Below are 15,491 nucleotides of genomic sequence, written 5' to 3'. Positions count from 1 at the left end.
GTGGTGCATCGAAACCCGTGAAAGCCCTTCAGTATATGAAAAAAATCTCTAGAACATACAAATCAAATGAAAATAGAACGTTCATCATTGATCAAACAGCCTGAGGACTTTAATTTTGTGTATGCTCGACTGTATTGCATTGACAGTAATGAAAAATGTGATAAAATTACAAACAAAATCAACACCAACAAGAACTTCGAAAGGAACAGCAGTGGGAGTTTTCAACATTCTTAAACTTCATCAAGAATTCCTTTAGACATGCCTCCAATAATTACTTCAAAATTTGCTCCGAGAATTCGGAAACAAATCGACTCTTTAATATATTCTATTCACCTCTGACCATTTTAAGAACAAAAAAACGAAAAGGAGTTGTTTTTGAAGTTTGGCCAAATATTCGCACAATCCTACACCAACATCAGTCAGACTCCTCATGCCCGTTTACACTTGCAGCATTTTATCAATTTTTGTTTTGGATTTATAAAATAGTTAACCCTTTCCCACCAACGTCTTTTTCAAAGATTTTAGGATGGAGTAATTTTTGAGAAAAAGCTAATCCAATAGTTTTTTTTGCAAAGCTGAAATAAGTGTGAAACGAAAAAAATTAATGTTTGATTGTAGATCAGTAGTTACTAACTTGTCTTCAATTGTTACTATTTGGTGACAAAATTGATTATATTTGCAGTCTTATGGAACCTTAAAGATGTGCCTGGTGTGCAAACTTGCCAAACTTGATGGTGCTCTTCAAACACCATGGGCGGGAAAAGGTTCATGGATTGTAAAATATGAGTTTTTTTGAGAAATTTGACCTTAAATAAGTCATAGAATTGTCGATATGTTAATTGATTCGAAAAACCTAATAATTACTCGCAAAGGCACTCCCAATCCCTAACATAAATATAAAAGGTAAAAAAAATGGCTAAGACAATAAAAGGAGATAAAAATTTCTCCGGACGATTAATTCATTCCGATATTTAAAAAAATCAAAACAGGAATCCGTCGGAGCTTGCTCCAGAAATTCATTCGGAAATTCCTTTACGAAATCCTCACAAAAAACCCTAATGAAATATTCTCCAAATTTCTTTGGGAATTTCTCCGAAAATTTCTACCAAAATTTCTTCGATAATTCTTTCATGAATTCCTTCGAAACTTGCTTTACGAATTATTTTTGGAATTTCTTCGGAAATTGATAAAGGAATTTCTTTGATTTTTTGGGATTTCCTTCAGGAATTATTTGAAAAATACTTCAGGAATACCGTTACTAACTCTTTTGAAAATGCCTTGATGTATTTTACCAGAAATTCTTTAGGGAATACTTCCAGAAATTTCTAATTTCCAGATATCCCTTCAAACAATCATTCAGTAATTTCTCCAGACTTCCAAAAATTGCTTTAGAAATTTATTTAGGATTTATTTCAACTCTTTAGAAAACCATTCAAATTTTTTTAGGATTTTTTTTTATCTTTCAGGATTACGTACCAGAACATATTTAGACATTTCTTTGGAAATTTCTATTAACATTTCTTTGTATATTTTATTAGGAATTTCTTTGGAAATCCCTTGAGGAAATCCTTTAGAAACTCCTCTGAGAACTCGGTTAGGAAATTTTACTAAATTTTTTAAAGGAATTGCAGGAGGAATCTCCGAAGGAATTTTTGTTAATTTTTTAAAGTCATTTTCGATTAATTTTCCGAAAGAATCCCTGGAGGAATTTTTAGAGGTATTTCCGAAGGAACTCGTGTTGTTTTCTGAAGGAGTAGCTAAAAAGACTCCGAAGACCCGAAGACGCCGAGAACCATCGATACCTTGAGACGACAATCCCAAGTGTTCAAATAAGATACAGTGACAAATTTTGAAAAATATGACATATAAAACTTTGTATAATACATTTGAAGACTTGAATAATACTTTAAAGGGCCTATAATAAAGATAAAAAATAATAAAAAAAATAATAAATGCAAAATATGGAGAAATACCTATATCAATTTCCGATGAATTCTTTGCGGGGTTTCTATAAAATTTATTTTAGCAATGACGAACTATTTTGGCATACTTGGTTTACTTAAATTTCAGGCAAAATATACAATATGCATCGTGCCTCAGATTAGCTACTTCAGTGCTAACAGATAAAATTTAACAGAGGAAAAATAATTTAATAATCGATTTGATTCATATATTCCTATATATATATATATATATTTGTCTATAGACAAATGTTCATGACAAAAGATATAATTATCACCTAAAAAAGACACCAACATGGCGTGACTGTAGACAAAGTACAATGATCCCGGAAGCAAAATATCTCGGTTTGAACCTAGAACCTGTAGCCCAGCGTGCACGTCCAGAAGAAGCTACAAAAGTGTGACAAACTTATAAAGTGCTTATACCTTAAAGTTCTTCTCCGTTTTATGGCAACGCAGGGAAAACACCATCTACGGAAAACACAAATCTAACGGCTGCTTCCACCCTGGATTCCAAAAATATTCAATCAGCTATGTCGGGCTCAATGTTCCTTGCTATGTCACTTATCAAGTTCAAACGATTTGAAATCATTTACATCCCATACAATTGAGCCCGGAAAATAAGTTCTCATGATCAAATCTAAAGTTTCGTGTGGACTTTTAGTATAAACTCCGTTACTACACTTCAGATTATCAAGTTCGACACAGGAACACTATTAATACCTTCACGTGCACGTTTAAACCCAAGTTCGTCGTTTGGATCTACGTCTTTCTTTGTTCTATTCAGAGAGGCATTTTTTATATTGATTCCAATCTGAAGTTAACTTGGCTTTGAACATTTGGCAACACACTTTGTAAATCAATCAAAATACAGGTGTTGTACATATATCCAAGTTTGTTTTCTTTGGAACTCCAAATGGCTCTAAATGAGAGTAGTGTAACAACCACTCCATTCAAATGTAATGTTTATGTTTATGATCAGATATTAAATTTTCATCCGACACTTCCCAGTTCGTTATGTTATGAAGCAAGATTCAATTCTCTTATTATATATCTACGGTTTCGTGCAATACTAGCACAACTCAAATTTGTTTGTTTTCGACATTTTGGAGGTAAAATACAGAAAATATAGAATTCTGTTATGAATTATCAACTAAAATAGCTGCTCTCAGTGAATATTGCTTTTCATCGTAAACAACTTAGAATATTTTGTATAAATTCCCTATACTTTTCCTTTATTGGAGCAAGGCTCTTGAACGAGTGCCACATCCAATTCTTCCTGTTTGAACTTTGGACACAAAACAGAAGAAGCCCCTTTTGCATGACGATAGCTCACTTGTAGAAACTTGATAGCTTTCATCAGCACGGCTTGCCTTTATGGAGAGCGAAGAGCCCATCTTTTGCCTTCCAAGGGGTTTTATCAGGGTCCCTACTGGTGCTCAAATTGTTCCTGAGCAGAAGAAAATAACTCAAAAATACCTAATTATGTTATTGATACCTCACTCTGTTGATACCTCATTCAATAATTATGTTATTTATACATCACTCTGTTGGTAAAATACCAAAGAGTAATAACAAAAATTAATATGCCAATACTCCAGTCATAACATACTCTGTTATTACAATACCAAACGCATAACAAATAAGTATTTGTTCGATTCTAAAATAACTAAGCATGTTATTATTTTTACTTTATTATCGACACTTTACCATCGTCATGGCATTCGGGTCTCAAATTTAAGCATGTTATATGTCACATGTCACATATGAGTCCGTATTCGTGTTTGTATTGGTGAAATCATCGAAAAGGCTTAAAACATATTTGCGTTCTTCTCATCATGGCCAACTTAGTCACCTCGGAGACAACAATATCGTCACCATAATTGCCCAACGCTCGCTTTGAAAATCTACTAAGGGGGCTGGGGGTTATATGCACACCCAAAGGAATCAAGTTATCTTTACATGAAGAACCCTAATTTATTCACCGAGTAGTGATACTGCATTTCTCGCATTTAACCAAGACACCAATTAAATGTACCTTGACAGATACGTATGTCTCGTACTTGTCTCGACTTGCGAGACACTGAAGACGACCTTACTGTTGAGGTCGAAATACGTATCTGTCAAGGTACAATTAAGTTGTGGAATTAAATGGGATTGTACAAACTCGTTTAACGACAAGTGGAGACCACTAAAAAGCTCAAAATAATTTTCTTAACAAGACACCAACTTAATATGGCGCTAATACAGTTTGATGTATCATTCTCTCATTAACTTTTAAACGGTCATTATCAAATTCTAAAACGATCAACTAGGCTTTACCACCTTTCGAATGCAATTTGTTGCGAGAAAATCGGTTAAGGATTACTATATGAAAAGTTGTCTAATGTTTTTCTTAGCTTATGTGCACAAACATACATACACACGGACAGCCACACATTTATTCAGCTCGTCGAGCTGAGTCGATTGGTATACAACACTATGAGTCTCCGAGACCTGAAAATCACAATCAAAAATGCCATTGTTTTCAATCAAATTAATGAATTAGCATTTCCTTATGAATGCTTGATGTTTTTGATGGCAAAGAATACGAACTAGTCAAACATTAATATTGATGAAAATGTAATATATGCCACGTTACCCACACAAGAATATGTCCGTTTTACACCACCATGGTCATATTTCTTAGAAAATTTTAAAAAAAAACCTAATTGTGAGATAAAGTACCTGTTCGACCCGAACACAATCTTTGACTAGACTAATGTTGAGATCCCTGAGGATCCGGCGGATTAATTTTGACGACTTACTGCCTTATCCTAACGGATAACCAATCTATACTTTTGCCTCTAATTCTGTCATGAAAATGTACGTGTAAGTTAGGAAGATGATATTAGAATTCCCGTATGTTCAATTTAAATAATCATTAGACCGGTAGCTCTCTACGGATACAAACCTGGGCAATTTTCATGGATGATTAACGCACACTTAATTAAATAAATAATCGTTTCGAGTCGACATATAAAATGCCACCCTTGATGTGGGACTACCGTAATCCGGGGGAACATTCATCACCGGGGTAACATTGATCAGTTTCACCACTTTCAAGAAATGAATAAAATAATCTTTTCTGTTATCACAAATACTTATTGTGACTAAATTTGCTGCTGAATGACATAAACTTCGGATGAATTTGCATTTATTTTTCGCTACAATTTGAACAATAAAATCAACATTTATTTTTGAACGCACAGAACGCTGCCAAAAAAGCACTCAAAACAAATATAAAAACAAAAAACTTAAACTCGTACCTATAGTTATGTGATAAGCAATCTTATTTTCTTGATTAATCCATAGTTTTTGTTTCGAAATTTTGTTATATATAGTTGAAAAACCAGATAATTCCTCTAGCGATGATGATGGTTTGCTCGAAACAATCGATGCGCATCGCTTCAGCGTAAGAGATTCCAACTATAGTTGCCTACCTTAAGGCTTTTGCATATGCTTTTTCTATAGATAAATGATTGATCAAAGTTACCCCAAATTAAATAATTAAAAAACTTGACAAAAAACATTTTTAAAATAAGTTTAAAATTATCAAATGATCAAGAATGACAACCTTATACGTTCTACATGTAGCAGTACTCGTTTTAAAAATATGAAAAAAGCTATAATTTCACTTACGGGGGAAATATTTACAAAACAATTACAAAAATGATCAATGTTCCCCCGGATTACGGTAATTCAGGTGCCGGAGAAAAAGCCTTCACCGACTCTTGATAGTGCGCGCCTTATTCAGTTTTTGCCTTTTCAATAGGTGACATTTCTAATTTTGACCTTGAACGGTAGGGGAGAATAGTCCAAAATGCACCCCTGGGGCAAAATGGCCTCACTCATAAAATCACTCATATAATCTGTTGTAGTACATTTATGAACGAATATTACCATTACAATTCATAATAAGTTAACCATCATTGAGCTCCATTGGAAAAATTAAGCAAAATCCCTTCATATTCACTCAAATTGAACGATTTGCTATTCTTCCACCACATCCGTAAGATTGTAGTTCAATCCATTAAGAAAAAACAAACAACCATGCGTTCACCCTAATTTTACATGCAATTGAGTCATTTTAGACCACCATTCGGGGGTTTTTCCTCAGGCCTATTTTTAAAACATTTTTTATATGCGTTAGAAAGTCATGAAAACCTTATTGTTTTGAATAGGAGATCATTGTACAATGTAGCTGGGTTTGTAAATTTTGCACCTATACGTTGAAATGGTTGGGTATTTTTGTTTATATGGGCGAAAACATCGAAAAAGCTTAAGGGGTGCATTTTGGACCGTTCTCCCCTACTCATTCTCGCTGCTTCTTATCACGTCCAAATCCGATCTAGTGTATTCCATTGCGTTTGGTATTTTGAAATATCACCTTTACACAGAAACTCAAGATTTTCAACAGATCTTGATTATGTTTATTAATGAGCGTCCCGCTCTAAAACTTGGATTCTTTTTGCTAGCTTTAAAACCAGCTATGGTTGATTGTGTTGCGTTTTTAGAATGTAAATTTGCCAGCTATACTAGAAAACCTTAAAAAGAAATAGATGAGCCATCAAAAACAAATAAGAGTATGGTATTGGTTTCATTATCGATAACATGATCCTATATAACATTTGCAAAATGAACGATTTTGTTTCAATCTAAGTGGTTTTTTATTGCTAACATGCAAGTTCACTCCAAAAAATCACAAAAATAAGAAACAAAATAATTTGCGCTCCAATTCTTTGTTTTAGATTGTTTTTGCTATCAATACATGTTAAAAATTAGAAGAGCAGTATCCTAGTTCCATACTCTTTCGACGATTACTCATAGGTATTAGCAAGAATAGTTAGAATTACACCACATCCAGATGATCTGCCTAAGTAAATTCCACTTTGCTCATATTATTTGAAAAAGGCAAAAAAAGAAAAGAATAATCTGTATTTTGTACTTTGAATAAACCAAGTGCTTTACAGACTAGCACTGTTAAACATTCACCTTCCGTGTTGTGCCGGTTCTCCCACGAAAACAATGTTCCATGCTTTCGATGAAACACAATAAATTCTCTTGGTTCTGCATCGAACTCTACGGCGTTGACTGCGCAAGTCCCTTGTCTCACAGTTCTCTATATGTAGGACCATCTCGAGGGAGCCGTTGCCTTATTGTACCTTTGCCAAATTGTCCTGTTCGTTTCATTCATTGTTTACATACAAGTTATTATTGGAACGTGGTTCTGTCACCATCCCCATAATGTCTCTTACGTGTAGTTCTGCTCACCACAACCGGAAAAGGCCCCTCTCCAACATTGCTCCCAGGCGGTATGTCCTATGGAGCTCTCCAGAACCGACTGACACTCTCGCAGTCTTTTGCATCCACCACAGTTCACAATCAGTGCGCCAGAGCCAAGTTTCTCAGTAGCAAGAAAAATTTCATCCTGTTGATATCGTGTTTTGAACCATCAGCTTCCGTGACATATTTTTTTCCTTCCTTTTTATAGCTAGTTGTTAAATATTTGAATATTGACTGTTAGAATGTGCCTAAGCTATAGCATTTAGTTCGTTTTATCCTTATCTACCAGGACGTAAAACTATGTTTTATCAATAGGCCTATCTTTATAACGAATACGCATAAATCGATAGTCGAGCGACGAAAGTGTGCCACAATGCAATACCGGTGATAACAGTCAGTCGCATTAGGTCATTATAATTCAATTAGCGAATCATGCAACCGCAACCACAATCACCCATCGGTGCTCGTCGCGTCAAAACTGACCTCCGGACGTCGGAAAATGTGTTCGTCCAGTCCGGTCGTTCGCGATCGAACTCCCCACTGTTTCCTTACCAGCGGCACCAACCGATCTTTTACACAGCATCCGGCAATCAAAGAACATCGTACCTGACATTTCCTGGAGTCAGTGGTCCTCGGATTACGATAACTGCCTGCGGTCCAAGCTCCAGTTTCACCAATCCCAACCGGGTGCGAAGTCAAAGTTCCGGTGCGACAAGTCCTTCAACGCGCCAAAGCACTGCCGTAGAAACGATTCCAAAAAGTCCATCGAGAGCCACAATGGCATCCGCAGTACCGTCGATTGCGGCACAACCATCATCAGCAGCAGTAATGACAACGAGGTTTGCCCTCACAGCCATATCTATTATGGTGTATCGTGCTGGTAGAAAGTTTAGAGCTTGAGTAGTGGAGTGTGGTTTATTGATTTTTGGGTGCAAAAATGCCATTATTCCGAGTTTTGTCGCTTCACTGCTCCAAATGAGACATTGTTTTTGTTTATGTAGTTGCGTATATTGGGAAAATGATCAGTTACTTAGTCACTCTATGTTATCATATATAGTTCAATGGGTCGAGCTATTAATGTTCACACAGAAGATGGCATATAGTTGAACACAAAAAGTAAAGCTATGTACCTCACTCACCCATTGAGCGTATGCACGTGGCAGACACAAACTTGTAGAATTTTACCGACTCGTCATTAAGACGGGTAAAAAACACGTCTCATCTTCAAACTGGTCCTAAAACAAATTCAGAGTTTTTAATTAATAAAGAAAGACCGGTATTGTACCGAGTTGAACCCCTTTTGTAGATGTATTTGGTTTCCCTGTTAAGCTTTGAATTTCAAAACCAAGGAAATCATTTTGGCATAATTTATTTGGCATAGCACAGCCACTTGATTTCAAAAGCACCGCTAAATGGATCAATATGCATTAGCATTAGCATTAGCATTAGCATTGTTACGGTGTAATTCGTAGATTGGACACTAGTGATACTCATGTTTTACTTTTGAGATCCTTATCTAGAATGCTATCAGAAATCAAGAAGGGGAGTGGTCCTTGATTCCATTCTTAAAAAAAAAATAACAAAAGCATGAGGATTACTACTCCTGGCCACGCCCATCTTCACCGTAACTAGGGAGAGGAAGGAAGTGTTGATGTAGTACTTACTTAACGAGAGGCCACCGACTTAGCGACACCCTCATAAGTACCACGGAGTTGGAAAATGAGGAAGGTATTCGTTGGGTCAGGATTTGCCTGTAGCTGGCAATGTAACCATGGTAGATCTTACCCCGTAACACACCACGTAAAGGTGTCTACCCAGCATTACGGGTAACACCGCTAAATGGATCAATATGCTGCAAAAATTCGTTTGTATCGTATTACGCAGAATATTATTCTGAGTTGGTTTTGTTCATCTACGCAAAGTTTTCAAGCGCGAGTTAGCACGTGTTCAAAATTTTCGTCCAAAATCGCATCATTTTAATAGCTGAAAATTGTTCTGCTTCAAATTGCACTTAAAATCAACCGGGTTGCACATTCTAGAATATCATTTTAAGCGACCGTTAATCCACTGTTTTTTAAACTATTGGTAGATATATGTATACATATGCTATCATAAAATTATTGAAAGGATGAGTCGAATCGTGCATAAACTTTTGTTTGATGTGTTGGAAGAGTTTCAACTCCCGATGATTTGAATTGGTCAAGAGTTTTGAGTTTTTCAGTTTTTTATAAAATTGTATCAACTGCAAGTTTTTTGTTCTTTGTGTTGTTGTTGAAGCTGGGATAAGCGTATTTGTCATAATGCTAATAAAATTGTGAAATAAAATGTAATAGAACAATCTTCTACATTTGGATTAGACTGCTCTATTTTTGGAATATTAACGACAGTCTACACATTTATACTGAGTTGAACCCTATGGGTTCTGTTATTGGTAGTCTAAATCTATACAAATCCAACAATCATCTCAACTAATCAACATTTCACATCTTCCCTCCATCTTCCAGATCTCAACTCCCAGCCCGAGCGACCCGACTGCTGACACGCCGTCTCCAGAACAATGCCACCCCCACCAACTGTGGCACCGGTGGTTCGGACAGTCCCCGCTCGATGGATAGCCTCCCGCGACGAACGGCCCTATCCGCGGCGTACAAAACAGCTACACTGAATCAGTTCAACAACAACAACAACGCGGACTCTGCTTCAACGGCCACCAACTCGGCCGAAGATCTCACACTACTGGACAAGTCGCTGCGCAACTCAATGCTCCAGGACGTGGTACACTTCAAGAAGCAGCTGGTCCGGCTGCGTCGGATTCTACAGGAAGTAAGTCAGGACTTCGGTATTAAGGCAAACCTGTCTAATATAATGCACAGAAGTTGTATGTCAAGTAGTGTGCACTGGTTACATGAACGTAGATATTGATATCTAGTGGTCTCCGACGAATGATGATTGATGATTAGTGATGGAAATCGCATGTCAATCAATGTTTTCTATTTTTGTGAATAATACCGTTTTCTATTTGTTCGTTTCTATTTATAGGTTTTTTAAGGACATGAGTTACGTAGTTATTTATATTTTTCCTTTTTCTCGATTTATTTCCATATTTTCTTCATCCTTCACTCCCCGTTCTTCCGTTCTTCGACTTCCGTTACGAATATGTGTCTGTATTCTTGTGTAATCCGTTATGTGTTACCCGTTTTGTGTCTGCACGTTACGCACGCACGTACCCGAAATCATGTTTTTCGAATACCAAAATTCGAAAGGATGAAGAAAATTTGATGATGGTAGGTTTTGAAAACTAATTATATTTCTGTTGTAATATTACTCCTCACTATATACGCTGCATTTTATCCCAATACGAAATTATTGACTGATTTTTTTCCTAACCGCTTTTTCATTCCCGAAACCAGACTGATACTCTCAACCCATTTGAGAATAATAATGGGCAATTCTTCACTACTGCTACTACAACAACCACTTCGACGGCGAGCTTGGCGGGGGTCAACGGGGAGCTGGGAGCCACCAGCGTGGTCGACAGCAAGCAACAGGAGAACACGCTGATCAAGGAATCGGGCGTGGTGGCACTGGCACTTCTGGAAGATCAGCGACAGGAGCTGGCGGATCTCAGAAGACAGGTGGTTTACCTTCAGGTATTTGCACGTTCAATTTCCTGTTTATTTTTTAGTATTAGTTAGATCTTAGGTTTACCATAGACTAGAGCAAAATTAAAGTGTAATGGTGTTAACCTGGATGTTTTCAAATATTTTTGTTTCCGATACTGACAAATTCTAAACCCATGTAGCACCATTACGCGAGCTAAACTTTAATTATTTTATATCAGTCAAAAATCCAAAGTACTGCGATTAGGAGATTGAAGGTAGTTGCTGTTGTGTTATATATTAGCTTTTTGTTCTTATATTTTTATGCATTATCATACCAAGCCTTTTTTTATTTGTTGGAGATTTTTTGTGACTTTTATATATCTGGCACAGTTAAAACTATGATAACAACGTTTCCTATAAACATAAACGTGTTACGAATTATACATTTGTAAAGGGAAAACTTGTCGTGGTATTCACAAATTTTTACTCAAGAAACTGTTTTTTTTATAAAATGTTATAAGCTTTTTTGTGTTATTCATGTTTTCAGTCTTGCACAGAACGTAAAATATTATCAAAAGGCCTATTTCACGTCCAAGCATTCGGTATAAGGCCTGTATTCAAAATAATACAAACAGCAAACCGGAGACGAGCCAGCCTCGGGCTGAAAGTCTCCTTAATAAAGACACAAAAAAAAAAGCAAACCGCAAACCATGAAACACGAAGATTTACAGAAGCACATTTGAATGAACTTCCGTTGGAAAATCCCATTCCTATTTAAATTTTTATAAATTTCCCGAGGAAATTCAAAAGATTTTTTCGTATGAATTTACCTTTCCCGTCAAAATTTTGTATTCGCTCAATCGATTCTTTGGCTTATTTAAGGTCAACTTTCCCATAGAACCCATATTTTTTTATTTTCAGCTTAAGGTGACTTCCGGTGGCACTCCAATCCCTTTGTAGTTGTACCATAAAAATCATCAACTTAAGATTAGTAGTCGTGAGAAACTTGACTACCAACACCTAGGGTATCTGTTCCTATATCAATAACAATAAGGCAATGCGCATATGAAATGCATTGATTTCTCACCCTATAATCAAGAAACATGAGAATAATTATGCTCGGCTCATGTAATTTTTAATTGAAAACAATTTGGTAACTTCAAAAATGAAGATTTCATCACATTATAGAAGTATTTAGATAAAAAACATCTTCACCGCCATGCACCTATTTCAATAACATTCAAAAACAGTTAATCCTATGCATGTACCTATATCAATAATACTGTTTCCAACATAAAACCCGCACACTATTACTTGTGTGTATACGTAACGATATGATTGCAGTGATGCCGAATTCTTCAATGTTTTGTATTTGAGTTGAAATATAATTACAAAATTGCTGTTTTTGTTACAGTTTTCCCTCTTATCAGTTCAATTTTGTGTTTGTCATAATTTATCTTTTCGATATCATTTATTTTACAAACATAAGAGTTGAATTTCACAGTGAAAGTTCATTCAAGCGCTTTGAAATAAAAATCTAGGTCGGCAACCCTTGAGAGTACTGCAAGCCATGTAAACAGTTTGGAATACGGACCAGGATAATTTAGACGTTGTTCGAAATAAACCTATATCAAACTATAGGAAATCGCGTTGGTTTTTAAAATATAATTATATTCATAGTGAAAATGTGATGTGCTTTATGTGCTGTGAAGTGAATTTTGAAGAGGTAGAATAGTTTTGGCTTGAAATTGAGTGGAAAACAACGACGTGAAAACAGATGAATCTGCTAGTAGCAATGGAGCAGTGCATCAAACCATCAGTTCAGAGGTAGGAAAGTGAAAATAAAAGTGCTTTATGATTTTATATTTTAATAATTTGATTCTTGTGAATTAAAACATTACTTAAACAAAATCTTGAATAATATTCCAAACATTCAAGAATGTGTTCCATCCATTATTGTGTACATACGATGTGAGAAATTGTAAATAAATTGATTTTTTATTTGGTTTATCGACGGTTAGGATTAATATACGGGCTGTTATTAATATGGGAACAGATACCCTACCAATCTAAAAGGTAGACAAAAATAACCACTTGTTTTGTTAACATCCGACTACCGTAAACATTGCATTAATGTGAACGATTTCAGTATGAGTTGTACACGGTTAGAAAAAAGTACCTAATTTTAGGTACTTTTTTTCTCTTGCATCTCCCTCCCTCTTCCCTTTGTTGTCAAAGTGTGGGAACCCAACGTTGAGTAATCTCATGTTTACAAAAGTTGAGTGAAATTTACCTAACTTTTGGTTAGTTTCTATTCAAAATTAATCATATTTTACTTAATATTAAGTGAATTTTACTTAATTTCAAGAAAAAATTACTTAATTTTGGGTTCTCACACTGAACCCCCGATTTGAGTGAAAAGTACCTAATATTAGGTACTTTTTTCTAACCGTGTACGCAGGATTACTCAATTAAGGGTATGCGATAACACACTTTTTCCTAACGAAACGAAACGAAACGAAATTTAAAATGTGTATGTTGATTCGAAACGAAACGAAACGAAATATAGATTTACTTTCGAGTCCTCGAAACGATACGAAATCAGGATCCATTTAATTCGAAATTTTTCGAAACGAAACGAAATTAAATTGTTTTTCCGCGGAATTTTTATTAAATTAATTTCATATTATGTACGGAATTTCGTTAAAAACCTAATTTCATCTGAATTTTCTTTAATTTTTTGTGATTTTTTTTCATAGGGCTAACTCATAGTTTCATTGACGCTAAAGGTCGTAATCGAGTAAAAACCAACAGTGTAAAAAAAGAACTGGGTGTAATTTACTCTGGATAAAAAAAAGTTATCCACTTGCTTCGAAGTTTCCAATTCATGACCAATAATGAAGTGCTTACAGTCAATTCATCCCTTAGAGCCTTCTCAACTCTTAAGCGGTGCTTATTTACCCATGTTCTTAAACCTGGTTTGAGGCCGAAGTGGAGGTGAATAAATCGGTTATTAATAAGAGGCGCTGAAAAATGACTTCAAAAGGGCCCTTGGAATCCACGACACGACTTTGCATCTTTGACAAAGTTATACTGATTCATAGCTGGTTACGTTAACACAAATAGGATAGAATAGTTAAAGATACTTTTTGTTTTCTGTTAGATATTTCTAACAAAACACTGAAAACGTTTTACGTACTAAATACGTATTTGTCGTCCCAGAACGGGGTTATGTAGTAAGCATCTCAAATAGCTATGCGAGCAAAAGCGTAGGATTGCCAATCCAGATATGGCGAGCTCGATTCTCGGTCTGGTCAAAGATGTTTTCGGGTTGGAAACTTTTTCGACACCCTGGACATAGTGTATCCATTGTCTTGCCACACAAGATACATACTAATGACTGATGAAGTGCTAATAGAATACTAAGTTGAAAAGCAGATCAAGTTCCAGTTGGAATGTAGAACCATTAAAGAAGAAGAAGTAAGCGTTAATAGAAAAAAATGTATAGACTTAATCATTTATTTGTTTATATGATACATCAACAGGCTGTATTGGCCCCAATGATGCTTACTTATAATTAATTACAAAATGCGAAATTACTTTCTATGGTCAAGTATCATTATCAACTATTCCTAAAAAAAGAACTGAACCTTTCGCGAATTAGTTGACGGGACAAGTTAAAATCAAAAAGAGATGCAACTCTGTTGTCTTTGAAGACCGCCGATAGCACCGAACATACCGTAGTTCGTTCGATGCATAGGAGCCCTGAACATCGAACTATTCCTAAGGGATCGGGGATGAACGTGGTAGTTAATTTGTTCCAGAAGAGAAGGGCAGTCGAGTCGTCCTTGTAGTAGATCTGCTATCAGTAATACCCTCGTTGTGCTTCGGCGGACGGAAAGGGGTTCCAGATCAATCAAACGGCAATGGATTTCATAGCTTGGAAAACGGAAGGGGTTTTGCCACGGTAATCTGCGCAATGGAAATCTCAGAAAACGACGGAGTGTGGAGTGTGGAGACCAGACGACCGAGCAGTACTCCAGAACGGAACGAGTCAGGCAACAGTACAACGACTTTAGACAGTAAATGTCCGTGAATTCTCTGGCAATCCTGAAGATGAAACCTAAAACCTTTGATGCTTTGCTGACAACGTAGGAGATATGCTGCTTAAAAGTGAGTTTTGAGTCTAGAATAACTCCCAGATCCTTAACTTGATTGACTCGTTCAAGTTCTGTGTCATACAAGATATACTTGTGAATTATTGTTTCCCTTTTCCGCGAGAAAGAGATCGTCGAACATTTAGATGGGTTAACATCCATTCGGTTAAGCACGCACCAACTTGCAAAGACATCCAGTTGGCGTTGGATTGAGTGACAGTCTTCAATGGAACAAATTCGGAGATACAGTTTGAGGTCGTCTGCATAGCAGAACTCTCAGCATAGCAGAAATATCAGTGGTCCCTGGTGACTACCCTGAAGAATGCCTGAGGTAGCGGCAAAATGGTTCGACTGATGATCTTCGATAACCACGGCAAGGCTGCGACCGGTTAAATACGACTGGAACCATCGAAAGAGAGAACCATTGATTCCGAGGCGATCCAGTT

The 15,491-nt window shown here is 36.2% G+C and overlaps 1 protein-coding gene across 11 annotated transcripts in view; it reads left to right on the top strand.

Annotated features, from left to right (window-relative positions):
- The window catches only part of LOC134217768 (uncharacterized), a 529,775-nt gene that overhangs the window by 498,774 nt on the left and 15,510 nt on the right, over nucleotides 1-15,491 (top strand). For 8 of the 11 annotated variants that reach the window (XM_062696579.1, XM_062696577.1, XM_062696581.1 and 5 more), the window contains 3 exons: nucleotides 9,791-10,109; nucleotides 10,550-10,570; nucleotides 10,697-10,936. In XM_062696579.1, coding sequence (XP_062552563.1) covers nucleotides 9,791-10,109; nucleotides 10,550-10,570; nucleotides 10,697-10,936 — 580 coding nt within the window. The remainder of the gene's footprint in view (nucleotides 1-9,790; nucleotides 10,110-10,549; nucleotides 10,571-10,696; nucleotides 10,937-15,491) is intronic. The other 3 variants (XM_062696578.1, XM_062696580.1, XM_062696587.1) reach the window with 3 other exon arrangements.

Source organism: Armigeres subalbatus, chromosome 2 (genome assembly GCF_024139115.2).
Source record: "Armigeres subalbatus isolate Guangzhou_Male chromosome 2, GZ_Asu_2, whole genome shotgun sequence".
Lineage (NCBI taxonomy): Eukaryota > Metazoa > Arthropoda > Insecta > Diptera > Culicidae > Armigeres > Armigeres subalbatus.
This window is presented reverse-complemented; position numbering and strand designations above follow the sequence as displayed.